The following is a 26,662-nucleotide window of genomic DNA, read 5'->3' as shown; positions in this document are numbered from 1 at the left end:
AGTAGCGCCACGCCGTACCGCCCGCGACTGCGCGACAGGATTTGGTAGCTTACCGGCGCCATGCGCCGTGAAGAAGATCAACCCTTCGGTCGCTCCGTTTCGTTCACTTGTGGGTCGCTTGATCCAAAAAGCAGTGTTCGTTTCAGTTCGTTTTCCGATTCGGTTTCCGAGGGTACTTCAGTTTTGTATTCGCTTTCCCTAATCGCCGCACCGCACACCTTTGTCACTTTATTGCTCTACGCTTCGCACTGCTGGCGCTGCACAAATGAAGTTTGCAGTTTCCTTGAGTGGCAGATGCGTGTGTGTGTAATTCGAGGCCTTCCGGAGGCCCCTTGGATTTTCCCGCCAAGTGACCATCATGTAGACGTTTCGCTTACGTTTCTGTTTATTTTTTGCTGTTAGTAGCGAAAAAAGGGTTTTTGTCTTTTGCTTTTCATAGCTCCACACACACACACACCGTTTGTCGCCATTTTTGTACCACCGCCTACACTAGCATTCATTTCCGAAACGTGTGGCTGTTCTGGGCTCGCTTCCGGTTCAGGACACCCCGCGGGGGGCCTGTGCCAATTTAGGCTGCTCGAAACGGTTTGTTTTCGCGTGTCCACTTTGAAGTTGCTTCTTTTCTTTGCTTTTATTGGAAAATGTCTCTCCTGCTCCGTTCGTCGCCATTGTCTGCTTGAGTCAGTTTTCCTGTGTAGAGAGTATAAATATATTAATTCATGCCTTACCCTCGTTGACCGCCCTATTGTTTATCGGTTTTTCTTTTTGTTTCGTCTTACTTTTACTGTGTATGCAGATTTTTTGTGTTCTTTTTACGTTTTACTCTTTTGTTTTTTTGGTTTGCTGTTCGCTTCCGCTTAACACATTACTATTTAGCCCCCCCGTCTCAGAGCCGGGAGGCGGCCATCCACCGCCACCCAACCGAACGGGGGTCTGTTTCCTACGATTCTCCCTCGTGCATCCGGCAGTTATCATTTTCATGTGGGATTTTCTTGTTTGTTTTCGTTTGTTAGTTTTTTTTCACTTATTTGTTTATGTCTTCCTAATGTTTAAACAGTCCTGTCTCCAGTGATCACCTGCCCTTCGTCCTTTGTCCCTATTGGCGTGACGCACCGCCACGCGGCGCAGCGCATCACAAGTTCCTTCGGTGCGGAGTTGGTGAATTTACAAAAATGCTCATCAATGCACGCGAACGATCGACGCGATCACCACGCCGTAACTGTGCCGTAACCGTCGGTCGGACAAACCCGTACAATCGAGTGTTCCTGCACAGGGTGCTCAATCTTTCTCCGTTCCCATGCGTTTGCCGTCCCTGTTGGTGGCCGAATTCCGAATTGTGTCCCCAGCCTGTGCCCGATCGGTTGCGTGCTTCCTTGACAACCGCAATCCCTTGAACCGCCTCCATCATTTGGCGTATTCGATCTGTTCCGGATCGGGGATGCAAATGAAGTGGACAGCCAGCGAGAGACAGAAACACCTTTGGGGAAAACAACGAAGCAAATAACAAACTAAAACGCACTCTTCTTAAACGAAACACGAATCACAAACGAATCAACCATCCCAGTCGCATGTTAAACAGACGCCGAAACCGAAAAGAAACTGCAAATTAAAGCAATGAGTACCAAAACGGGTAGAACAACAAATTGACGACACCGGAACCGATCGTTGATCAACTTTACGGGACAAAAACCCAGCACAAAACAAGCTGCTACAACAAACACGCGACCGAGAACGATCAGAGCCCAACCAAAACGCGGGGAAATACAAGGATAGCGACGACACTTTCGGTGCACGCACGTTCCGGGGCCAACACCATCAAAGACACACACACACACAGTACCATTTCGCCCACACTGGCCCACACCCAATCTGAGGTTCCCAAAATGGAAAGGTGGAATTGTGTTTTCCTGTTTCTCTGTTTGTGTCTTTACTTCATCATCTATATTGTATTGTAGGTGTGGTATTTTTGCTGCTTCTTATTACACGGGTACAGTAAAGCGCTAGATTTACCATAGCTAAACACATTTTCACACCGTCCGGGGCCAGCCGGCACCGCGGCATCGTCGCGCCCCGTTATCGAACTTCACGCTAAGAGAGTTACTCGCTACGCTTACCATTTCACTATTATCAGTTGCGTTGGTTTGATCTACAATGTGTGTGTGTGTGTGTTTCTTTTTCCCTCTCTCAATGTTTCATTTGTGTCTAGTCTTCGTTTTTACCTGGCATTAGCATACCGATTGTTTTTGTGGTTTTTTTTCTCTCGTTCTTTTTGTTTTCACTCTTTGCGTCGCGCCGATTTGTTTTTTCAATGTTTTGAACCCTTTTTTTCTTCGTCTTTTTGCCTCTTTCACCTTTTCCCCATTTCTTTTCTCTACGCACGCACGCGCGCGCGCTTTGTTTGCGTACACAGTTTTTGTTTTTAGTTTCATTAATTTAATTAATTTATATTTCTTTAGTTATTGATCTATTACTTTTCACTTACTGTCCACGCCCTTTTTTTGTGTTAGTTTTCTGTCCCGTTTTTCTTACTTAAACGTATTGTTTTATTCTGCGGAGTCCTCTGCTAACCCTACACACCGCGCGCGGCACGCTGCAGCCGCGTTTCGTCGCTTGGCGCTTCACATTTTCTTCTCTCCGCCATATCAGTTGCCGCCATTGCGGGGTCGTTATTATTAATAATATTATTACTTTAGTTATTGATATATTATTATTATTATTAATATTAATATTATCATTATTTTTGCCATTAGCACTAATCAGTTAATATGTACAGGTTAATGTTCTTCGCGCCACACACCCAGCCACACACGTTCGCTTGCGCTCTCTTCCATTCATACGTATTCCCTAGGCCCAACGCGCGACATCGACGTCCACGAAAGTCATCCTTTTTTTTCGCCCCCCTTTGATCTCGTCGGTTCTCAATTTCTTTAGTACATCTTTGCTCGCATTTGCTCTAATCTTTTTTATTTTGTATACCGGTTCCCTCGCCCTTCCGAAGCCAGCTCGCCGAATCCATCCGCCAGCCTATGGCGCTCCACTAAGTGCGGCCTGTACTACGGCAGCCTATCATGTAGAATCATGCGCGTCATGCCACCTCACATTCGTGTTTTTTTTTTATTGAAACTATTGGTTTGGTTTGCTTTTCCTCTGAGTCCGACCAACACATCCTCTCCTCGTTTGTGGAAATTAATTTATTTAAATTAGCTTTACTTAACAGTCACTCTCTCCGTTCCAGTGCGTCGTCGTCATCTCCCCTACTGTCCCCCTACGGCTGTAGCTGCATCACCGATGACTTCTGCCGACGGATTTCAGTCCTTTCCCAAACTCTGGCACCGTCACGTCGGTTCGAAGCGATTGGATTGTTTAACAATTCCTCTGTATCTCCTCTCGGCAACGACTTGGTCCGATCCCAGAAACAGTCCGGGAGAGTATCAGATCTCGAAGGACCGCGTAAAGACGTATCACGCCGCCGTTCTGGAAAAGCGCAAAAAATGGGAAGCAAACCGCCATTACGCAAATTCGAAGCCAGATTACGAAGCATGATCCTCCCCGCCTTGTGACGGAATCGGTGACGGACATATCGGAGCGTGTTGTAACAGCGTGAGGTTGGTCGGATTTGTAGAAAAACCAATTGTTTGCCAACAAAAAATGTCCACACTCGGAACACAAAACACTATCCTCTCGGTCTCGCTCTCGCTCTCCGTTGCTTCGGTACGATTCGACAGACAATTCCATCAGTTACACTGCGTGCCCCTTTTGCTGGGACGAAAAGTGGACGATATAGCCACCCGAGGACCCGGAACGCGTCGCGCCACCATCACCATCTACGTCTACCATCGCGAAAAAACCAACAAAAACCCCGGTCGAAAGCGTGCGTAACAGAAGAAGTGGCCCAACGGCCAACTCCCGCAGTGCGCAGTGCGTAGTACACGATCGCCTCGCCGGAAGAACACGACACTGGTAGTAAGTTAGGAATTCTTAAACCCGCCCGCCACAACGGGGGCCGCCTGTCGGAACACATCTTACTCTCGGTTGCTGGACATTCTTGTTCCTGTTTGTTCGTCGCGGGTCACCCCCGTCACAAAAGCCCACCGTGCGACACACACACACACACTACTAAGCCCTTAAAAAATGTGTCTCAATTAATACCCTGTCCTAAGCGCGGTCACCACGGTTCTTACTTGAGTGCGTTGTAAGTGAGCGAGTGTCGTCCAAACGACCAAACCGATTGTGTTTCTTGGCAGTACCATTAGCAAAACGTCTTTTATGTGTGTGTGTGTTTCGTTTGTTTGTTTGTTTAGTTTGTATTGTTTTCTGAAAAACATTTGGTTTCTTGTTTATCTCTCTCTCTCGCTCGGGTTCTAGCACACAATTGTAAGTGATTTCTACGGAGTGCTGCTCAAAGGTCTCCGGAAGCATCTAAAAAAGGGCGCTTCCGCAAACCAACCGCAACACCAACCATCACGACACGCGGACACACATACGCACACACGCACACCTATCCGGTCGCAAAATGGAGGATTGGCCTCCACATTTGCACCCTCTCTCATTAAAAAAGCAGTCATTATTGTTTGCTACTCTCTTTTGGCTAATCGAATCGTATTTGCGGCTCACCGAGTGCGGAACCCGGAGTTACATAGGCAATCGGAACTGACTGACTTTTCTTTTTCCCCTTCCCTATTGGCTTATCCCCGGACCCAGACGGATCGCCAGGAGGAGGGAAATGAGGATGATCGATGTATGATGAGCGCGCCGCCGTGAGCCGTGGCCGCAAAAGGGCGATTGAACGAGCTGGTTTCAATCATAAAACGATCGAAAATGGGTACCATCATCAGCATCATCATCATCATCAGCGTCAGTGGATGATGACTGGACTTGGTTGGACACAAACGCCCACCATCGGTGAGGACTCGTCCCGTTCGTTCGTCGTCGTCGCGCCCCGTCCGTGGCCCTTCGAACTGCCGCCGCTCGACACGCCACCACCCGCTCCGCCGCCATTGCCCGACCCGGCCACTCCTCCGGTTCCTCCTGCACCGCCGTTCGTACTGCTACTGCTACTACTACCGCTACTAATGCTGCTACCCGTGCCGCCGATGAGATGATGGCTGCCAATTCCGCTGATACCGGTGGCTGCGGCTGGCGACGAACCGACCACAAGCGATGCTGGACCACCACCGGCCGAGATGCCGATCGGTCCGCCGATTACGCCGAGACTGTTGCTACTGATCAGGCCACCACCACCGGGGCCGACTCCGGCTGCACCGGCCGCTGCCATCAGCATGGCGTCGTTCATCGAGAACGGTGCGTACCCGCCACCGGACGAACCGGGCCCTCCGCCCATCGGAAGACTGTGCGCCAGGAAGCTGCCCGACATGGCGGCCGCGGCGGACAGTGCCGCGGCGTGGTGATCGGGCAGAATCAGGCCGCCGAGCGATGACGCCATGTGGCTGCCGAGGTCCAGTGGTAACGAAGCGGGTGCGTAACTTTTGTGACTGCTGCCAACCATCGCCATACCGGAGGTCCCGGTGACCAAGTGGGACGACGCTATGGAAGGTTGGTGATGCTGGCCCGGCTGCTGCTGCTGCTGCTGCTGCGCCAGGTACCGATTCCGATGGTAGTGCGAGGAACCGGTGGCTGCCGTCGATGAACCGCCTACCGTGGTGGTGGCGGCAGGATATCGAGCACCGGCCCCGCTGGATGATGACGGCTGGTGCTGTGACTGATGCGGCTGGTGTGACTGGTACGTGCTCGAACTCACCGGCGGATCACAGTCCATGGCCATGGGCGGGTAGGACAATGAGGTGAGGGAGGTAAGGGAACTGACATTGCTATTACTGCCACCAGCAACGATCCCACTACTGCTGCTGCTGCTCCCGACGTTACTTCCACCGTTCCCGCCGGTTCCACTGCCGGTGGCGGCGAGGGCGCCACTAGCGAGACCACCGCCGTTCGAACCAACGATCGCGGATGATGCTGCCGTCGTCGGTTGAGCCAGCAGCGCGATGTTTTGTGATTGTGACTTTGGTTGTGTTTGCTGCTGCTGCTGCTGCGCCTGTGGCTGTTGTTGTTGGTGACTGCTCTGTGATTGTGACGACTGTTGTTGCTGAAGTAATGATGGTAGACCTGCGGGAATGCGGAAAACCAATGGTTAATCGTTGCTATAGCAAATGCGCAAATAAAACACGAACGATGGCAGGCTATCGAAAGGTCATGCACAAAATATAACGGCGATCAATAGGGGCGGGGGGGGTCAATGCGGGTGGGTAAAGGAATCATAATGTAGGGGTCAAAACAAGGCAGTCAAAGTATGATAATCACATGGTGTTTAGAAACAATTAAAAGCAAAAAAACAAAACATAAAACAATAAACACATGAAAGGACTCGACCAAAAGCATGCAACAGACTCTATATAAGCACCTTTGTTAGTAAAGCGAGGACATTTACCTAAATATTAACTAGTAGAGTGCGGCCTTCTCCTACGTTCTCCTGCCTAACTGCATGCCTTCTCTTTTTCTTTCTCTTTCTCCCTCTCTCTCTCTTTCGCCTGCGCCATGCCAGAAAGCATGCAAACGTGTACGACACTTGAAGCTGGTTATTACAGAACTGGGTCTGGGGGTTTGAGTTTCGGTTTGCGTTTCGGTTTGGCATTTTGGTTTTCATTTGATTCTCCGCTATTGCTTCCATGGCCTACTGTCGAGCGTTTCTCGAACTGCTCCTGCTCTATGCGTTACCAACGCATTTTGTCGCCCAACACTTCCTGTGTTTACCTTCACTCTCTGCCTATACAGTTATGGTACTCTTATATCAGGTTTGGTTCTGTTAGTTTATCGCTTCAAGTCACTATAAATGTGAATGTGTGTGTATGGGATGATGTATTTCATCATGGAGATGTAATCATAACGGTAGGGATAGCTTTTCCATTCCGGGCAAAAATACTGATACCGAGACACACAGGCGCATCACACACTGCCCAAAGAGAACATGCTGCACACAAGGAGAACAGCTACTTTTAGCTACAGGTTTGGCCATCTGAGTCGAAAAAACGTATCGCATTCTCCGCCACAGCTTGTCTTTCATACTATTGTAAAGAAAATTAATGTGTGTGCTCGGCGCGCGTTACTTTGAACCTACCAGAGTTCCGTTCAGGATTCATTGTACTGTTTCGGGTTGTCGTACTCATAATTTACTAGTTATGCACATTCTGCACGACGTGGTTGTTTAAGAACTGTGTTACAAACAAACGATACATGGTTTTAGCTGGCATAGCTTTTAGTACAAGTGTACTAAAAACGACGAAAACAGAAACATTATGATCGTAGTAGCCAAAGCCTACGATTCATCGCAAACAAGGTTCGCCATTTTGTAAGAAACCAAATACTGAAAAATCGTTCACCAAAAACGTTTGTTTTTGGTTGTTGCACTTCTGCATCGTATGGCTCTGTTTTGCATTCTTTTGTCCTAATCTTACCGATCAGATTGCTGTCCCTAAATATATTTTGTGATGCTTTCACCTACTACAATCTAAGGTATTCTTCTGGTACTTGGGTCGGTTTGTATGCACCTTTTTTTTAATGTGTGTGATTCTGTGTTCCGCCAGTTCGGTTTCCATCTTTGTTGTTTGTATGATTGCCGAGTGTTGGAGTGTGTCGATATGGTATCGATTGCCCGTAACTCTGCTCGTTGTTCCGTGTCTCGTCTTGCGCATCAGCCATCCCATTTGCCCGTTTTCAAATCTTTCATACACGATGAACGATCGCAGCGGATGGCTGCTTTAAATTCCAATTTGGCCTGTGTCTCTGTTTCTGCTTTACTTTCTACGTTTTTGCACCCCGCAGTTTTCGCGGTTGTGTTTTGTGGTTGTGACTCTAAATATATGCTGACTTTCTATGCTGCTGCCGCACGATGACGCGCGCCCTTCCCTTTTTGTCCGTTCCGTATTATTACTATTGTGTTTTGTTTGTTTGTTATTTGTTTGTTTGTATGTACTTCTTTACTTTGTATTATATCGGTTCAAAAAAGATATCTTGACACCCATTCAGTTTTTTGCAGGTAAATTAGCTCTTCGTAGTTATTTAAATCGTACTCTTTCGTTCCATGCAAGTGTTGCCGCTGTGTACACAAGTTCCTTTTGACACCATAGGTTACCGTCAGGTTCATTTAGCTTTGTTTTGCTTACTTAATACTCTTCGAATGTAGCTCCCCTTTCTGCGGCTCAGTCAGCTACAATCCCTATCCCTACCTCTGCCTGCTGCTCTGTGGTAAACACAAAACCAAAATACTGTTCTGTGGTGTTTTAACTCAAAAACAAGAACCAAATAAACAACAATCGACACGAATACACAGTCACAATCACACACACACGTATGGAAGATCGGAATGAACGAACGAACGAATGAATGAATGGCGGCTGATGTGGTTGGTTGGAGGTCTAATGTCTATGTTGTTTTCTTTTCGCGTTTTACGGACCACACGGCCCCGGCTTGGCCCACACCAACACAGCAGCGTGTGTGTGCCATCAGCCGCTGTCTGTTTATTGCTCTGGCGCTTTTGCTTCTGATATCAAACTCGCCCATTCTTCCTACACTTCTACCGGTGATGGTTCACAAATTAGGCTGACGAGAGATTGGCCTCTATTGGTTTGGTAAGAAAAAAGAAACAAACGTCCTGTGCGTCCTCCCTACTACATACACTAGAACGCGAGATCGTGTGCTGATCGATGATGATCGTGTGAATCGTCGAATGATGATGATTTCCCGGCTTCCTATCCTATCCGGCGCTTAGAACGGTCAAAATTGTCGCATGCACAACACACTCACACACAGGACACAGACAAACACGCCGGTTGGCGGCGGTTCGGACCCGGGGGGCCGTGTTGCATGCTGCCGTCGTTCCTGACAACTCACGCAGGAGAGGGGCGCGCGGGTTAGTAGTAAACGTGTGCAAAAGTGGCGCAGCACAAGGTGTCCTCCTCTCTCTGTGTGTCCCGTCTATTTATTACTGTTATTACGGTGCACTACCGGAGGAGCCGTCGGTTGCGGTTGCGATTGCTGTTGCCGGCTGTGGTCCTCCGATTCGAGTCATCGACGCTCGTCGGTGGATGCGGCTGACGGTGATGTGATGTAAGTAGAGGGGTGGGTAGGCGCGCGCGCGTGTAGGCGGGCGATCGAGTAGAGTAGTGGCGGATGCATTGTTAATTGTTAGCAAGCAATCGAGGAAAGTGGTAAATGCAGATAAAAAGAGAAAGAGAGAGAGAGAAAGAAGAGAATAAAGAGAACCATAAGGCATCGGTGTGGTAAGGGGGTTACGGGGGTCCACAACACACGGGCTGGCAACTTCAAAAAGGGACCCAAAACAAGTTATTGCGGGAATGTAGGTTTCGGGGGCTGCCAACTGGCGAGCTGCTTCGGGTTTCTTTTTTCCCGTGGTGGCTCTCGCGATACTACGATCCGAAGGGGAACACAAACAACAAAAACACCGGTCAGTCGGTTAGTCGGTCGCAAGGCTCAAAAATCATCCGCAAGGTTACGATCGCGCATCACACGTAGGAACTCGCGGAACAGCAGTATCATCAGTACCTGCGCCATCAGCAGCATCGAATCGGTGCGCAGAGAGACCTAGGCGCCGTTTGTGCGGTGAGGGTTAGTGATTAAAACTACCGCCACCACCAGGGGGACCGGGCGACTACTACTTGCGCTGAGTAGTGGACGCAGCAAGCAGTGGCTTCCCATCGCCACGTGGCGGCACCGGCTGGTGGTGCACGATGTGTATCTTCTTCAAGCGATCGCCAAGCTCTGGATGGCAAAGATCGCTTGCCGAAGCCAGTGGAAAGCGCGAAACAAATGCTCCGCCGTGGCGGACGACGCCACCACCACCACCACCACCGGGAGCTGACGATGACGATGATGATGACGATGATGCTGTGGTAGTAGATGAACCCGATGCAGATGACGATGATGAGGATGACAGTGGAGACGATGAGTCTTTCGTCAGGGCGTGGATGGCGGCGTTTGGTTTCGGTTTAACGTGCGCTGGCGGCGGCGGGTGTTGGTGGTGGTGTTGGTGAATGCGATTAGCGTGCGGTGCGCTCGACGACACCGACACCGATGGGTGATGGGATGAATGGGAATGGGACGTGTTGGAGGAAGAGGCCACCTTGGGTGGTAGCTGCAAGCCGCGGTGGCGTGGCTGCTGCTGCTGCTGCTGGTGGGGCTGTTGCTGCTGTCGCAGGCCCCCCGCGTACTCACCGTGACTCGGTTGGTCCTGGGCGCCGACCGACGGGCTCGTGCTGAGCGAACTGATCGTGTTGGCCGTGTTCGTGCTCTCGTCCGACGTTCGCTTGAAGAAGTTGTGTTGCAAGGCATAGTATGGTGTGATCCGCGTCTTCGGGTCATAGTCCAGCATTCTCAGGATGAGGTCCTTAAACTTAAGATAGTCCGACACGCTGTGGCCGGGCTCACCGTGCCGCCGGCCACCCGGCCCACCCGTCTCGACGCCGAGGATGTCGTGGAGCTTCCGCGAGCCGGGCGGTTTGTATTTGCGCTGGTTCTGCGTTTTGCGCAGCACCCAGCTACCGTCCGACGGGAGCTTCTCGAAGAACTTGCGAGTTTTGTGGGCCTGATCGAGAATGTGCTTCGGCGGCATGCCGAGCACCTCCACGATCCGGTTGATCTGGTCGGTTTCGTTCGAGCCGGAAAACAGCGGCTCGCCGGTGTGCATCTCGACCAGAATGCACCCGAGCGACCACATGTCTATTGCTAAGTCGTACGGGATCCCCAGCAGTACCTCCGGCGATCGGTAGAAGCGTGATTGTATGTACTGATATATCTGCGGAAAAGAGAAGGCGACCGTCAGGCTAAGATTGATTGTGCGCGGCCCAGGTTATTCGAAGATTGCCACCCGACCCGACTGACTTACCCGCTGTCCCAGCTGACAGGAGCTGCCAAAATCTACTATCTTAATTGCTGATCGTTTTGGATTACATAGTAGAATATTTTCAGGTTTTAAATCACAGTGTATGATATTTAATTCTGCAACGAAACGAAACAGAGCGATATGAGGAGCGGATCTTCACCAAAACCCGAAAGCGATTAGCGACTCTGTTGGTCCTGTCCATAAACGTCCCGAAACTGCGGGCTCTCATTCCTACCGTTACAAGAAGCGCCAAGGGCACTGCAACGCGTATGTAAAATGCGCATATACACGCGGAAACCATGCGGACCCGGCACCGGGCGGCACTGCAATACGAAATTGGCGGTTTGGAAAACAAATAAAATGCACCTAAACTGTTGCCGCTCGGTGCGCTACAACAACACGGCTAACGGGTGGTCGGCTAATGGTATATTTTAAATTTCCCTGTCCGTCTCGGTATGGTAATAAAATGCAAATTAAAGAGCTATTTACGGGTACCGTGCACCGTGCCCAAGTTTAGCACAGAAGTGGTTCTGGTTCTCACGTCCTCGCTCGCCGTCCGAGGTACAAAAAATTAAGGACACCATTTGCAGAACAGGCGCGTACCAGGAGGAGCGCCAGTGCATCAAGGAATAGGAATATAATTAAAATTACACCATTTGCCAATTGCGCCAGACCGAGGCTAGTTTTGTTGAGTACAAACGTGCGAAGCTACGCAAGATGCAATGAATTTTAAGCGAAAATTCCCTCCTCCCGAGTGCCGCACAAACTGCACCAATTCCCAGCCCCAACTTACCTGGTGTACTTAAAAATAATAACGCCGTGCACAGCTGCTGGGCAAATTTCTTCGTCAGGTTCAGTGATACGCCGCGGAAGTTTGTATTGCGCAGTAGATCGAATAAATTATAGGATAACAGTTCGAATACTAAACATAGATGATTCCGCCACATAAAGTGCCGTTTTAGCTTAACTAAAAATGCAGAAGAGAAAAGAGGGAACGGAGAAAAGCCGGTCAGTGTGTCGATCGCAGTGTGTGGTTGACTCGGCCTCGCGGCGTGACACCCGGTGTTCCGAAAACAGGGCACCACGGGGAAGAGGTTGCCCCCACTGGTCGTTCGTTTTGCCTACCGATATAGTACTTATTTTCTGCATCCGCCCGGTTCATCATTTCCAGCAGCTTCACCTCGATTTGTGCTTGGTTTAGGAAGGGTTTCTTGTTCTTGATGATTTTGATTGCCACCTGGCAGTACTCCTCGTGGTCGAACGCTTTCACCACCTGCCCGAAGCTTCCCTTACCTGTCGTGTGTGATGGGAGAAAAAACGGAATATCATGTTAGTTAGCAGGTTTGCTATTATGCTGCTGCCGAAAACCGAAGAATTACCGATCAGTGAATCGATCTCGTATCGATCGAGAAACTTCTCGCCATTCTTAATGATATAGTCATGATTCTCGTCGTCGTAGCCGTCGTTGTACAGCTTCCGCTCCTTCTTGTGGGATGTGTCTTCGCCTTGCGTCTGTTGAGCTCTTCGTTTCTTTTTGGCATAGTAAACCTGGCACAGGGAAAAGAAATGGAACAGAGAGAACAAAAAAGTTACATTAGTCGACCGGCTGGCCCTAACTAAAATGCTGAAAGATCGGATCGCGTGGATGCATAAGTTTGTGGCATCGGCCATTTTGTAGTTTTTCAGTTCAGGCTATCCAGCCACCACACCAGCCGGTTTACGTTGCTGGGGTTGTGCCGGATTCTTGTTGACTGTCACTTGCATTATGTTGCAGAGCGATCGCGAACAAAAGAGCCAGTGGCCAGGGGGCGCGGCTGCTGTGCGGAAAAAGAAGCCGTCGCTGCCAGACATCCGGTGTGCCATGATACACCCTGCCATGGCCGCACCCCCCAAGCCATGAGTTGAGGCGAACAAAGAGCTTCTTTCTTTCGAAGCATCTGACACAATCTCTGACTGCGGCGTGTGCATAAGGAGAAGGAAGGAGCTCGCTCAGGACAGGGGAGGTCCTGGCGGCCATTACTGTATCTCCTCTCGCTGTTAGACGTTGTTATATTTTTTCCGTTCCGTTCCGTTCTTCCCCAACATCCGAGCGCTTCCGAGAGCGGTGTCGGTATTGGATGTGACAACACTCAACAGCTGAACCACTCCGTTGGGAAACTTAATTCATTTCGGATTAGACGTCCGTGCCAGCAACCCACCCCCGCCCGGCAGCAAAGCAAACACACGGCCAAGACGACCCAACCCGATGGGGCGTACTCGATTGGAGGAAGAAAGCTCAGGATCTCCTCGAGGTACTGTTTCAACGGAGTTTCTTTAAAATAAACAAACGGCCTGTATTCTTGCGGGCCAGAGTAACAGGAGAGCATACAAGACAAAAGCGATGCGCCAGCGATGTACATCCTGTAACGGAGTTAGGTGACCTACAAGGGCTGGTGTTTGGAAGCAGCAGCAGGTCCCCAAATGGATCCAAAAAAGCTGCCATTTTGGGGGTCCTAGCGCGCGCTACTTTTCGCTACAGACCCCCAGCGGAACAAGTCCCACTCCGACGGAATGGCACCAACACAGCCACACACAGCCACCGGCGGGCGGGCTTGTAGAGCAAAGCCCGGAAGGAACTGACCTGCTGCCAGTACTACTGCGGCGGGGCCTCTCTTTGGCTCTGGCTCTCTCTCTCTGTCGCTCAGACGAGGGATTCATTTGATGGCATTAAAAATCTCTCGACCGACCGCCTGTATTGGAAAGGCGTAAGTCGGTGAGTCCCGTAACCCGTCCGCCGGAACGATTAATCTCCGTAAACCGTACCGTCTGTCTGGAGACGGTTCTGGCTGACTTAATTTCCCTGGCATTGGCGGACACTCCCATCATCATCAACGACTTCTTCCTCCAGGGCCCCCGCGGGGAGCGCCCCGACCACGAGCGACTGCCGCCGTTGCCTGGGAAGCCTTTCTGACCTTTCCTAACCTAACCGACTGCTCTCGGGACTCTCTCGTTCGCTCTCTCGCTAGAGCGACAACGAACACCAACACCACCACCACGAAAAGAGTTGGGCGCTCCCGTCTGGAATAAAACGGGACACACGTCGGGATGGTGTGGTCTACGGATCCTGCCCCGGCCCCCAATGTTACCGTTGCCGCCGCTGCTGTGTCTCGGCAGGACCTATTGTCGCAGAGTCCTTTGCACCCGCCGTCTGGAATCGGCAGCGCTGTCAGTGTTGGTGCCACCGGGACGCTCTGCACGCACACCACGGCCGGGCAGCCAGACTGGGCGGGCAGACCGAGCTAGGGGGCGGGTGGACATGTCTGCGACAGCTTTTCGGGACGCTGTGTGACCGTTTGGGTGATGTGATGCCGATGGATACCGCCGAACGCCCGAACACGGGCACGACTCGGGTCTCGGAGCAGCCGCCAGGCAACGCGGCCAGCTGATGAGAGGTGGGTCTAATGCGTGTGTGTGTGTGTGTGCACCGGAGGGATTGGGGCACCGCATATCGATATGAAATGAATTAATTTAAAACACGCTCCACGTGAAATCGCACACTCGGGGCGCGTCGTTCCCAATGGTTGGTGGCGTGGTTTTGTTTCATCCCTTTTTTTTGTTTTAATCCGCTTTTTGTTTGCACCCAATTTCTTCTTCTTCGCCGCCGGCCGCACACTCATTTCGCGGCGCCCGCGTTCCGCTTCCTCGGAACTCGGTTGGTCCCCCGGATTTGCGACAAGCGGAGCGCGGGCGGACAGGTTGGGAGCCGGGATTTTCGCCGAATCGATTCGTACGAAGCGTGCCGTGCCAGACGACGGCACCACCGCCAAGGCATCCCATCACCTTTCCCATCTAAGCGCTGCTTCTGCGGATGCATCTTCCTGCACAGACACACACACCGCTTTCTCTCTCTCTCGCGCGTTGCTCTTCGACCAGAGCGCGACCCCGCAGCGAGCGAGAAGAAGGTGTGTCGGTCGAGTTTGTGGTCTTTTTTGTCCATTTTTTTGTTGCCCTCCGAACCATAAGACATCTCCCGCGCGACTGCCCTCCTGCACACCTCCATCCAAAGAGGATGCACTTTGCTGCCAGACGACGGCGCAGGGCGGTGCGGGGGGGACGGTGGCGTCCATTTCTGCGCAGTTCGTGGGCTAAAACTTAGATATTAGGAGAAAGAAAAACCCAGGTTTTTTGGAAAGGAAGCGAGCACCCCGAAGGATGGGGCATTTAACAATATGGTTGTACCCTCTGCGAAAGCGAAGCGAAGCACCAGTATTAGTTGGGTAAATGATGCAAAACACGGCCCCAAACGGGAAAGAAAACAGAAAACATTTACCGAATGGAGACGCCCAGTACTTGGTGCACTTTCCGGTAAACCTTTTGGGCGCCTCTCTCTCTCTCGCTCTGTGTTTAGAGAGGAACCGCCGACGAGGATGATGCTGACGACGACGATGGCAGCTTCATCGTCATATTAATTTGGAAAACTTTTCCAACCCTTCAACCCGTGGCCAAGTGCAGTGCAACGGCCGGTTGGGGTTAGGAAATGCACCAAAATCGGGCGATGATATTCCCCGATGGCCGCCGCCGACGGGATCGGATCTTGGCGCAAAAAAGTGCTTGGCGCTCGGAGGATCCTAGAATGGCGTGTGCGTGTGTGTGGGTCCCAAGCAGACACGGACACACACACGCGCCCGCACCACTACCAGCGCAAACGAAGTGGACGAAGAGGGCCTCTTCCACCAGACCGGATTTCACACAAGGAGGAACTCAGGCACACACACACGCGGGCGGCGTACAGAGATGGCGGCGGCGACACCACGACACAGACGCCGGCGTTGGGCGACGGTGTGTCGTACGGACGGACGGACGGACACGTCCACCATCACCACCGTCATCGTGGTCCTATCCGGCCACCCGCCGCCTTATGATGCTGATGCTGGCTGTGGCTGGCTGTGGCTGGCTGGCTGGCTGGCCCGTGGCTGGCGGCACTGCCGTCGCGCGGATGGAAGAAAATCGATATCCAGAGAGTGTGCACAGCCACCAAGTGCTCTGTGGAGCGCCGGCCACTACTAACTACACTGCCATGGCGCGACGCGCGGCGCTACCATCGCCAACGCCGGTGGGTCGTGGTAAAAAAAAAGTTCAATCGCCGTGACGCGACTCCTTCGCGATTTGGGGACGGAATCGGACGGATGATATTCGATCCGGAATCTTCTTACGTCAGAGGCCGATTGATCCCTACGCAGTAGGCAGCGCGCGCGTAGGGGCAAAGGAGTCCAGGGAATGGCTCGTTGGGTAAAAGAATGAAAACGGACTGTAATGTATCAGAAATGTGTTTCTGGACCCATACACAGTGTATGGGAAAACTCGGGGTCGAAGTCTGTTAAAAATGTGCATTCAAATTACAAGCATTTGTGGTTCGGGTGTTTTACGAATTCGAACCCCAAACGTGATTCCGACTCGAAGCAAGATCGGAGAGATGCAGGCTGCAGCAAAGATGCTGATTCGAATCCACCGATCGCTTCGCTCTTGCTTCGAGATCAGAAACCAATGTAAAAGACATCGAAGATCGAGAACGAATGGATACGTTCATATGAGGATGCATCTACAATCTACAAACAATTACAATTACAATCTATTAGTTTCTGTGACAATCTGCGTTTCCAGGATTTTAATTTGACACTCAACTTATTGACACTTCTGTCAATAAGCATCTGTCAGTTGACTTCTGTCAAACTGTGGTGCGGCGTTCGGTTTGTGTTCGGAGATCGTAGAAGCCACTGCTACTAATATCACATCTCAGTGACCTCAGTACTTTGGCCATCCGTTACTGTCACAAACAAATATCCTCTATTTTGTAGACGTTATTAGAAAAGCTGGAAACTTGACGAAACCCTGGACGAAGTGTATGCGAAGGAGCCAATGTTGGAAAATAAGATGATTGTCTAATTGAAGTCCTTTTCGAATTCGTCTTCGGCGCGCGCTTACGAAGCGACCTTTTGGCCTGAGGAAACGAAACGCTCCACGCACAGGAAACGCTCCTCGGTCAGTAATTGTTTTGGGTCCAATCCACGGTGGCCCACGATGGAGGCGCCTGGTTGGTTGGCGCACAAACCAAATAGTCGCTCCGCCTCCGACCGGCACCACCAAATGGCGATCGGCAATCGGGGAAAGGGCCGGCCGGTCGACCTCACCAATAGACCACAAGTGGTCAATAATTCGTCATCAATTCGTAGGAAACTGAATACGGACTCCGACCGACCGACAGAAGCGATAAAGGGAAACGAACGAAGAGACACCCGGAAGAATTCAGGCCGGCAAACGGTGCAAGTAAGGGTGAGTAATAACCGGAACGAACCAGCAATAAGCGAACCGGCGAATGATGCGGTGCGGATCGATTTGACGTGGGGCAGGCCCTACTTGAGCTTCTCATTAACTTCGAAACTCGTCCACTCCACTCGTCTGGCAGCACATCTCATATCTCCGTCGTCACCGTCGCCGCCGTTTGATGGAGTGAGCGTTTGTGTGTGTGTGTGCCTGGTGGTGGCCAGTAACGACCCGGACAAGTGTGCCGTGGCCAGGAAGTAACAGTTAATAATGGTCTTCCCCGCCTTCCGGCAGCCTCCGACGCCGAGAGCTGAACCAGATGGCCCACAGTTAAAAGCCAAGGTCCAAGGGCCGATCGATTCATCATCAGTTTTTCTAGCGTCCTCTGTCGGTCACCGGACAATTGCACGGCTCGGTACACGTTACGGGCGATTTACGGGCGGAGGGGTCACACACACAATTGGACACAGTTTTTTCTTCCGGACACTTCCCGACCCCTGGGAACCACACGCAGCACACGCACAGAAGAAAATCCTTTCGCCGGCGATGTGTCCCCGGGGCGACGTAATCGGATCCTTGTGCTGAGAAAATGCGGCGCAAGAATTTACATTAAAATTCCAATAATGAAAGGAGCCGCCCCTGCTGTCACAGTCCCGGACCGGGCCCCGGCACGGGTGGGATGGATCTGCTGCACGCACACCACCACCCCTCCGGAAGCGTGGTGAATTTCAATTTCTTCCGCCGTCACTTTGCGGTGATAAATTGTGCGCGGAATGCACGCGCACAGAATGTGGACCGCGCCGCTGAGGGAAAGCGCCGGCCAACGGTAAACCAATATGTTTCTAACCATTTGTTTGCTTCCGGGTTCCGGCTTCCGGCTGCTGTCAGTCGGCCCGACCCGTCCGGACCGGGGGAAGCGTCCGCCATATTGCTTTCTTCGAGAAGAGGGCGCGCTGCTTGTCATTTTGCAAAATTCACCAAAAAAAAAACAAGTGCGACAATACGGGGAACGACGACTTCGCCGAACTTTCGCTCCTCCGCCGGCGCAGCCTCTTGGCAAGGATCTTGCAAACGGCGCCCGCGTGTGCGAGGTTTTTTATTCTTTTCGAGCGACCAATAAAACAGCTGACCGGTGCTTGAAAATAATTGCATGCTGCTGCTGCTCTCGGAGGACACACGGAAGAAGAAGGTCCGCCGAAGAGCCGAGCCGAGAGATTCGCCCATCCCGAGTGCGACACCACTTGAGCCGAATGATTGGTGATTACTAAACTTTATGGTGCCCGCGCGGGCACTCTCTCTCGCTCTTTCTTTGGCTCCGTTCGTCCATGGTCCTCGTTGTGGGCACCTTTCGGAGCGTCCGTCCGTCCGTTGTGTTCCGGTCGCCATCGGTCGAGGAAGGGACGGACGGACGGACGGACCTCTCTCTAATGAACACGATTCGCCCATTGCTTGCCACGTTCGCTGGATCGTTCCGAGCGCCGGTCGAGCACCACCACCTCCTTAAGACCCGGGGACACAGTGGAAACATTTTTCATCGAAGGCTCCAGTCGGCTTGAAGAATGTCCACCCTTCCCATCAACCTCCCCGCCCAAGACACACGCAATAATCCTCGCGCGGCCTCGGCTCACGTTCGATTGCTGCTTTTAACTGCGTCATGTTGCCGCACCCGGCGTGCCCGGCCAAAACCTAAAACGATCCACTTCCTGGTGGACCCACGCTGGCGCCAACAAATCGGCCGTTGTCCGGTCTGGCCGGTCCGGCCGGCCCGGAGTGGTTCGTTTGTCGTCAAGTGGCAGCGAAGGTTTTTTTTTCGTTCCCCCGTTGGCACTTTTTCTACTTATCCTTGAAGCGAGAGCCTTGCCACCGGTTGACTCATCGCACCGTCCGCGTCCGCTTGGCAACCGATTTAAATGTACGGTACGTGCGAGATGGTTGGCACCATCCTTGGGACTTGCTCTTGCGCTAGCGAGTATTAAGCATTGTGTTCACGCACATTGGCGGCGTCGCGGTAAGACCCCATGGCCACCCTCCTCATGCTGAATGTGGCTGAAAAATATGGGGCCACACAGGAATTCCATCCATCCAGAAAGGATTTTACTCACCTCGTTAATGTGTTTGTAGGTTTTGATCAAATCGACGCTCAGCTTCCGCAGTGGGGCTGTCGCTGGGTCTCGAAAATGCGACGGTATCCGGGCTTGCATCGCCCGAATATCGGTCGATGGACTTATCGAACGCTGAACAAATAAGACGGAAAGAATATGGGTTCAAAAGGAGTTGCAAAGGAGTTTGGGTTGTGAACTCCCCACCGGGCCCGATCGGGCCACTCACCTGGTGTATATCACGATGTACGGCAGGTAAGTGTTCTTCTGTAACCAGTCTTCCGTAGAGCGGCGCATGATGCCTTTGCCGCGTTGAGTCAGGAACATTTCCGGATGCAAATTGTGCTGCTACTGTAAAGGAGAAATCAAAGAAAAGTTTGGTTTTAATAACTGTCAACTTGGTTGAAGACATGAAATTGAACAGACGACTGTGGCCCGCTCTTCTCGGCTTCATGAGACTCTCGGGCCGAGAGCTGACCTTTCGCAGAATCGACCTTTCAATCAAGCAGCTCCTTATACGATTCACTTCGGAGAAACCCACTGGCAACCCGGAGCAGAAGAAGCCAGAACCGCCAGAAGGCAGAGCCATGCATTCCTTTTCCCTCCAAAACATCGCGCCCAAAGTGTCTCGCGGCTTGAAAGATGCCGAACAACAACAACCGGGCAGCAATTAAGCCGGAAGCAAGGTGAACGAACCCCTCTCTGGCTCCTCGGTGTGTGCGCGGCCCGGGGCTTCATGCTTTTTTGCATATGTGCGTGACACACCATAGTGAGCGAGTGTGAGTTCCGCGAAAGCTCGCGAAGATCGAAAGATCTCGCGCAAGCAAGCTGAGCGCTGAGCGTGAGTGCGGCTCGAATCGGAACCCAACCCAGAAAGATTAAGAGGCGAGTTTATCCCGCGTCTTGAGCATCATCTGGCAGCATCTTAATAAAGGGGCTTTTCATTTATTTTTCCTAAAATGTTATGTTCATAAGGCTGCGGATAAAAAAAGGATATTCTGTGAAGGGTCGCCTTCCAATCAATCATAGCGATGCCAGTTGTCGTCCACGGAGCGTGAGTCATTCCTTGGCATGCTTGGCCCCAATGGAGGTACCACTTCCCCAACGGCCAAAGTCGAAACACTTCCACCGATCATCGTTAGCGTGAGAGCGTGAGATTCCCTTCTCACCGTAGCAGCGCTGTTCCATTCTCTCTCGGTTTCTCTCACCGGATCATGATTATCATCATCCGCTGGCGTCATCTCGATCGACCGCGTGGTTACTGATCGCTGCGCTCGCGCTCTCTCAACGGCAGTCGACGAAACGGAACCAGAAAAAAAGCCGCGCGCTTTCGGAGATCGATGATTGTTTCCCCTTTTTTGTTGCCCGTTGCGCCGGCGCAGGTGGGGATCTTTTCTTCCCCTTTTTTTTGTTGGCCTCTGATTTCTCTAATGCCGGGGGTTTGTTGCTAACGAGACACGCCGACCGGCCGGGAGATGACGATCGACAACCGGATCTTCCCCACAACAGAGAGCACACAAGCACACACAAACGTGTAGCCGCGCCGATAGAGATATTAGGCCGGACGGAACCTGCCACGGAACCTTCTCATGCTGCTCGGAGTTTTGTTTTTTTTTCGCTTTGGGTGATTCGGCTGAGACCCGAAGCGGATCAATACGATGATTTATGGTTTTAATTCAGTGCGGCGGTTCGTTTGATGTAAAAGATACAAATAAAATGTAAACGACGGATGTATCTTAGTCACCCGCAATGAAGTAGAGTAGAGTTTTGAGCTATCATCAAAAGTAATAAAGCCCTTTATTTTGTTAGTAAATTAAAGTAAAAAAAACTAAACACGAGAACTCAAAACCTTGCAGATCACATCCGTACGGTGAGAGGATTGTGTTCGCGACACAAACGTGTCAAACTGATTTGCAGAACCCGAAAATTGCCATCGCCGGAGAGACCGAACGCGCGGAAAGCGAATAAATGTTTGGGACAAAAACGAAACCAACGAAAACCAGCGACCCCAAAAACCCAGACCCCACGCGACGGCTGCAGCCCGCATGCCTTCGTCTTGGTGGTGGAGGGGTTCATCATAAGACCACATAAGGAAAGATTTAATACCAGCACGCCTAGCCCAAAACGAAGGCCCAGTTCTCGGCCCGGGGGCCGACGACGCGCGCAGCTGTTGACGTTAGATTGATTTTGGGACCACCCGGGGGACCCGAAACGGCACCCGGACCGCCCGAACGGGTGATTTGCACCGGAAGCCGGCCAGCTGTCGTGGCCAATTTCGCTAATCATTGCACCGAGGCCGCTCGGCGAAGATTTTTCAGCGCAGACGTCCAAGTGGCGGCGTGTGGATCGTGAGTCTTCTTGGGTCTTTTTTTGTTTCCTTACACGTGAGCCTCCCGGCAAACCAAAACAGGGCCACCAGAGGGCCGCTTCTTGTGCTTTCTGTGGGCTCCAAGGGGTCAACGTCGCTCGGGTGCAGCAGATGTCCGGAAGCGAACAAGGTCTAAGAATGGGACACGGGGATTTCTTGAGCGCCTACAGGTAAAGCCATCCAACATCTTAGCGTCCGGACGGGGTGCTTTAAACGTCTAAGCCAGAAGTGACTTTAATAGGAAGTTTTAGGAGTTTATGATCTGTTGATCGATGGTGCAGTTTGCGGAAATCGTCCGCACACAGGAAGAAGGTTCACGTTGTGCGCTGTCTGTGAGAAGGGAAGTCCTGGTGTTTGTGGCCACCTCTTTCTCTCTCTCAAGAGAGAGAGCCCGCGGACGGGCCGGCAAAACGATCGGATCGGATCTCGTTAGCCAAGAGTCACTACTTACTGTCACTCTGTACGGCTTTGCGTTCGCTTTTACCGTGCGGTGCGCGGCCAAGGCAAACCGGTTCCGTGGAATTTCCTTTCTTCCTAGCATCTCTTTCACGCGCTCTCTCTCTCTCTCTCTGTTCGCGGTTCGCGAACCGAACCGCTTCCACTTCCTTATGACCGTCGTCGTGTTCTGGTCGTTGTTGACAGCCAAGAAAAAAAACTGCATCACCTACGTCATCCAGCGCAAAGAAACGGTACATCAGCATGGAGCACGGAGCATGATGATGGTGTCAGCCTGTGCCACGGAGGCCCTCCCACGCCTGCCTGTCCACACCTACGCGCGCGCACCTACGTTTCCTATACCGTCCTCGGGCAGAGGCAAAGGTTTCCCAATGGTTCCCACCGCTCTCTTCGGGCACACAACGCCAGGCCTATTTATACCAGTTGGCCGGCCACGCAAAAAATGGTGTGCCCTTCCTTCCCCCTGGTTGGTCGGGTTTAGGGCGAGAGAGTTTCGCATAGATCGGTGGACCGGCGGTGGGTTGGGCTAAGCCCTCAACCGGCACACGTCATCCACACCACACACTCGGAGGAGAATAGCGAGAAAATGGCTGCTTTCTTTGGCGGCGAGCTAATCTCCGAAACCACCAACGGTCGCCAGACGACCGCGCGACGACACCGACGACAACCACCGGCCGCGGCTGCGACCGCCGGAACGCAACACGACGCAATGTTTGCTCTATTTTTATCCTCATACACCTTCGCGCCCGCTTTTTCGCAACGCACACACACAGACAGGGGACTTCCTATCCCATGCATCCGCCCACCGTCTGTCTGTTCTTCTTCGCTCCGGAAGATCCGACGGCTAGCCACCTCGGTACATTGACCATTTATCTTAAGCCTTGAATTGAATGGTTTTTTACGAATTCGCGAACCATTCACGTTCCACGAACCAAAATGCACCGAAACAGGCCTGCTGAGGTTGCCGACAGTTTCATTTGACAGTTCGTTCTCAGTAAGTGATGAGATGAGAGGCCGCTCACGCTGACTCACTATGGGACCGCCGTGGGGAGACCTTTCTCACTGTGGTGGTGCAAAGTTAGACTCTCCTCGGCGAATTTATGTTGCAAGCGAACTTTGTTACAATAAGTTTTGTCGAAGAAAAAAGGTTTTATATTTCAACAAACGAAATTGGGGTGGAAATGTGCAAAAAATTTCAGTCAATCTACGATCACGTAACTTCGTATCGTATCTCTACCGGAGACTCTTTTAAAATACTTGTAAAATTGTAATTTCAACCCGCCGATCGTATGCAACTCCATCTTCCGCTGCGCCCGACGCTCAACCCAAGAAAAACCCATCCGACTGTGGTCCAGAGACGCTGCCATATGGTAAAAAGCATGCTTGGTCAACATCGGCGGCAGCAGCGTGATGACTAGCAGCACCCTCGCAACCGCCAACTCATCCTGCGCTCGCCTACGCGCTCCAGACTGGGCCACAGACTTGGGCGCTAATGTTTACCAACCCGGACCCCGGACCAACCCCGTGGTGCAAACGCCAAACAATGATTTACCGAGTCTGTGTCCGAGTCTGGGGGCTACGAAAAACCTACTTGTGTCCCCCGCGCGTCACGGTTTCCCACCACTCCGCACGGAACACGCCAGCCAACATAAATCTCTTATCATGTGCGCGCTCTTCTCCGTGCCCGGGAAAATCCTACGAACCGTCACCCGATCGCGACACCCCACCAACATTTTAGCAAAATTCCAACAAAACATTAAAAATGATCGGATTACACAAACGATTTAAAAAAAAATAAGGTAAAAAAATATGGTTATTAAAATTGTAAAACAAACCCGAACCGATCTCAAATCTCTCGCCACCTACTGGGCATTTTCCAAATTAATTTGTCCACCAGTCCAAGCCCCCGCCTTGGGGCATGACGCCACATGGCGTGGTTCGGGGTTAGCGAGGAGAGACAACCAACGTGCGCGCGGTTCGGTGTGGGTGCCAGTGTATGAAGTCACGGGTTCAAAAATAGACTCATAACTCATTCCACTCTCAGCCGGCCAACCAACCGACCGACCGACCGGCCGCCGGCTGGCTGCCCACCACCGGTTCCGTTTCGGGCCAACAACCGAAACGCCGACGACGACACACGATCACGCCGGCTGATGTTGAAATCCATCCACACGATTTTCACGATCCGTCTTAACGGTGACGCGACCAGTGACCTCCAGACGTGGGCGGGTCGGTGCGCCCGTTTCTGTGCCCATTTCCTTCCGCAAGCAAGGATCATTGTCCTGTGCGGCAAATAAGAGACGTGATAAAACTTGGCACACAGAAAGAGGTTCGTAGAATTCAGTTCCCACCGGAAAACAAACGGAAACAGGAGGACCGAAGAATTCATCTCCAAAGAATGTGCCGCCGCCGCCGGCGCGAGTGGAGAGCGCGCTAATAATAAAGGCGAGTTAAAAATACGATGCTCCACACCAACGCGACACAAGAAAAGTGCAACAGCACACGCCGGAAATGCAACACGCCTTTAGTCGCTCTGATGGCCATATCCTTCTTTCTTACGATCGCACAACCCGGAGTAACCCCGGAAGCGGCAATGCTAGGCGAACTTAAAAATGGACCCGCACAGCACAGCACAGGTTGGGAAATCGAACCCAGACAAAGAACTACGACACCAAATCCGTTAGACACGGATCCGTGATTGTCAACGTCATATCCCCCGGGGAGAGGACGCCCAAAACGCTACTAGTCACCGAGTACTTACTGTTCCTAACCTTCAGTTAGCCCACACACATTGGCGGCCACTGACGGTAGCCTGAAACCGGCATCCTACGCGATCCCCACGTCGGACGGAAGTGACCCACGCGGACCTCTTCTGCTACGTGAAGTGTCTCCACCAACCCGAGCCGGTGCGTGGAGCGAAGAACCGATCCGCCGGATTCGGTGTAGGCAGGCGACAACATCACTTTGTCGAACGTTGGCGTAAATGCTTTCTTCCTTTAAATGACTAGGTTGCAGTGGCTTGAATGGCAAACCAAGGCCAACTGAGACTAAGTGAGGGCTTCAAATGATAATTCCACCAAGAAATAGTCATGGATGTCGATGGCTCTTTCGCTCAGAGGTTCTGAGGCCGCTGAGGCAACATCTCCTACTGGCCTACATCACCATCGTCTACTGTCAGTGGCTGTCAAACACAAACCAAACGACGCAACACAATTTGACAGGTGGACAGCTGACAGATGTTTGATCACAGACAGGCCCAGTCACGAGGCTGGAAATGCAGCCTATAGTCACGGACTTATGGATATAGAAGCTTCAATCTCTGGCCGTTTTTACCGCACAGTGCAAGTACATCGTGCAAGAGAAGCCAATGCACCCACAACGAGTGACTGTGTGGTGCGGATTTTGGCTGATTCGTTCTTCGGCTGAGAAGCTGAAGCTGAGAACTTGGACACCCTGTACAACGTGTAATACAAGCCGGATCGGCCGGCCACATTCCGGACCACCCGACGTACTGTACTCTGCTGCGTACGGTTTTTTTTCCCGCCATTCTCTCACGACCTAGCAACAACCAAGCCCCAAAATAGGGGCCGTGAAAGAAAGCGAGTGAGAGAGAGGGTGACAGAAAGGTGGTCGAAAACTTCCGCCCGCCATTGGGACGAATCGGGACGAGTTCCAGAAGAAAGAAATCACGACAAAGACAGGGGGCAAAAGCAAAAACAGACGACGACGACGACGACGACGACGAATGTAATTCAATCAAGTATTTCCGGTTCTCCGGTTTCTTTATCCGTCTAGACAACCGTCCCCCGTCACCCCGCCCCCGGGGATGGTTCATCCATTCCGTCTACAGCATCTTACCATCGTCGCCGCGGTAAGCATCCTCCCCCCGCAGCTAGCCACAACTCCTTCAAGCGGGGGGACGTCGTGCATCACTGAACGTCGACGACAGACGTCGGCAGCCGACGACGACGATCTGCAAACGCCGGATTTCGGTGCTCCCCGGCCGCTATACCTATCGTAGGGTGTTTCCTTTGATTCCCACCCAACAAACCTTTTTTCCCGGAAAATGTTTAGATGGTGATCCGCAATCGAATCTGCAAACCCCAAGCAAGCAAGCCAGCGCCGGCCGCCGGTGTGTGTGTTTTCCGATTCATTTTTCCCGCAAATTATCATCCCAAAGCGTCAAGGATTGGTGACGTCACAACTCCAGTGGAAGAAGGAAGGTGCATGGAATAATTGTTGCTAGACAAGGAGCTGGGAAGACAGCGAAAGGCAGACACCACAGTACTGAATGACCCAAATAAAGAGTAGAGGTGGTTCGTGTCCGCAGATGTAACTGGGAGCCTTGTAACTGATAACGCTGCCCAAGTAAAAGTAATAAAATTATCAAACTGTTGCAATTGATGACGATTATCGAATGGTTCTGTAACTTGGTGTGTTCAACTCAACTCCGACCTCCGTTCTCATAATCGTCACAGTAGCCTTCGCCTCTCGCTTGCCTATTTTCAGCTTCAACCCAACTGGTAT

The 26,662-nt window shown here is 51.8% G+C and overlaps 1 protein-coding gene across 1 annotated transcript in view; it reads right to left on the bottom strand.

Annotated features, from left to right (window-relative positions):
- Positions 1-1,807: 1,807 nt before the first annotated feature.
- The window catches only part of LOC128269798 (serine/threonine-protein kinase minibrain), a 38,320-nt gene continuing 13,465 nt past the window's right edge, over positions 1,808-26,662 (bottom strand). The window contains exons 3-10 of the mRNA XM_053007202.1: positions 19,541-19,662; positions 19,315-19,446; positions 12,292-12,460; positions 12,038-12,205; positions 11,706-11,879; positions 10,916-11,028; positions 10,246-10,825; positions 1,808-6,123 (exon numbers count right to left, since the gene is read on the bottom strand). Of these exons, the coding sequence (XP_052863162.1) occupies positions 4,856-6,123; positions 10,246-10,825; positions 10,916-11,028; positions 11,706-11,879; positions 12,038-12,205; positions 12,292-12,460; positions 19,315-19,446; positions 19,541-19,662 (2,726 nt within the window). The 3' untranslated portion in view covers positions 1,808-4,855. The remainder of the gene's footprint in view (positions 6,124-10,245; positions 10,826-10,915; positions 11,029-11,705; positions 11,880-12,037; positions 12,206-12,291; positions 12,461-19,314; positions 19,447-19,540; positions 19,663-26,662) is intronic.

Source organism: Anopheles cruzii, chromosome 3 (assembly GCF_943734635.1).
Source record: "Anopheles cruzii chromosome 3, idAnoCruzAS_RS32_06, whole genome shotgun sequence".
Taxonomy (NCBI): Eukaryota; Metazoa; Arthropoda; class Insecta; order Diptera; family Culicidae; genus Anopheles; species Anopheles cruzii.
Note: the sequence above shows the minus strand (reverse complement) of the source record. Positions and strands in the feature narration are given on the sequence as shown.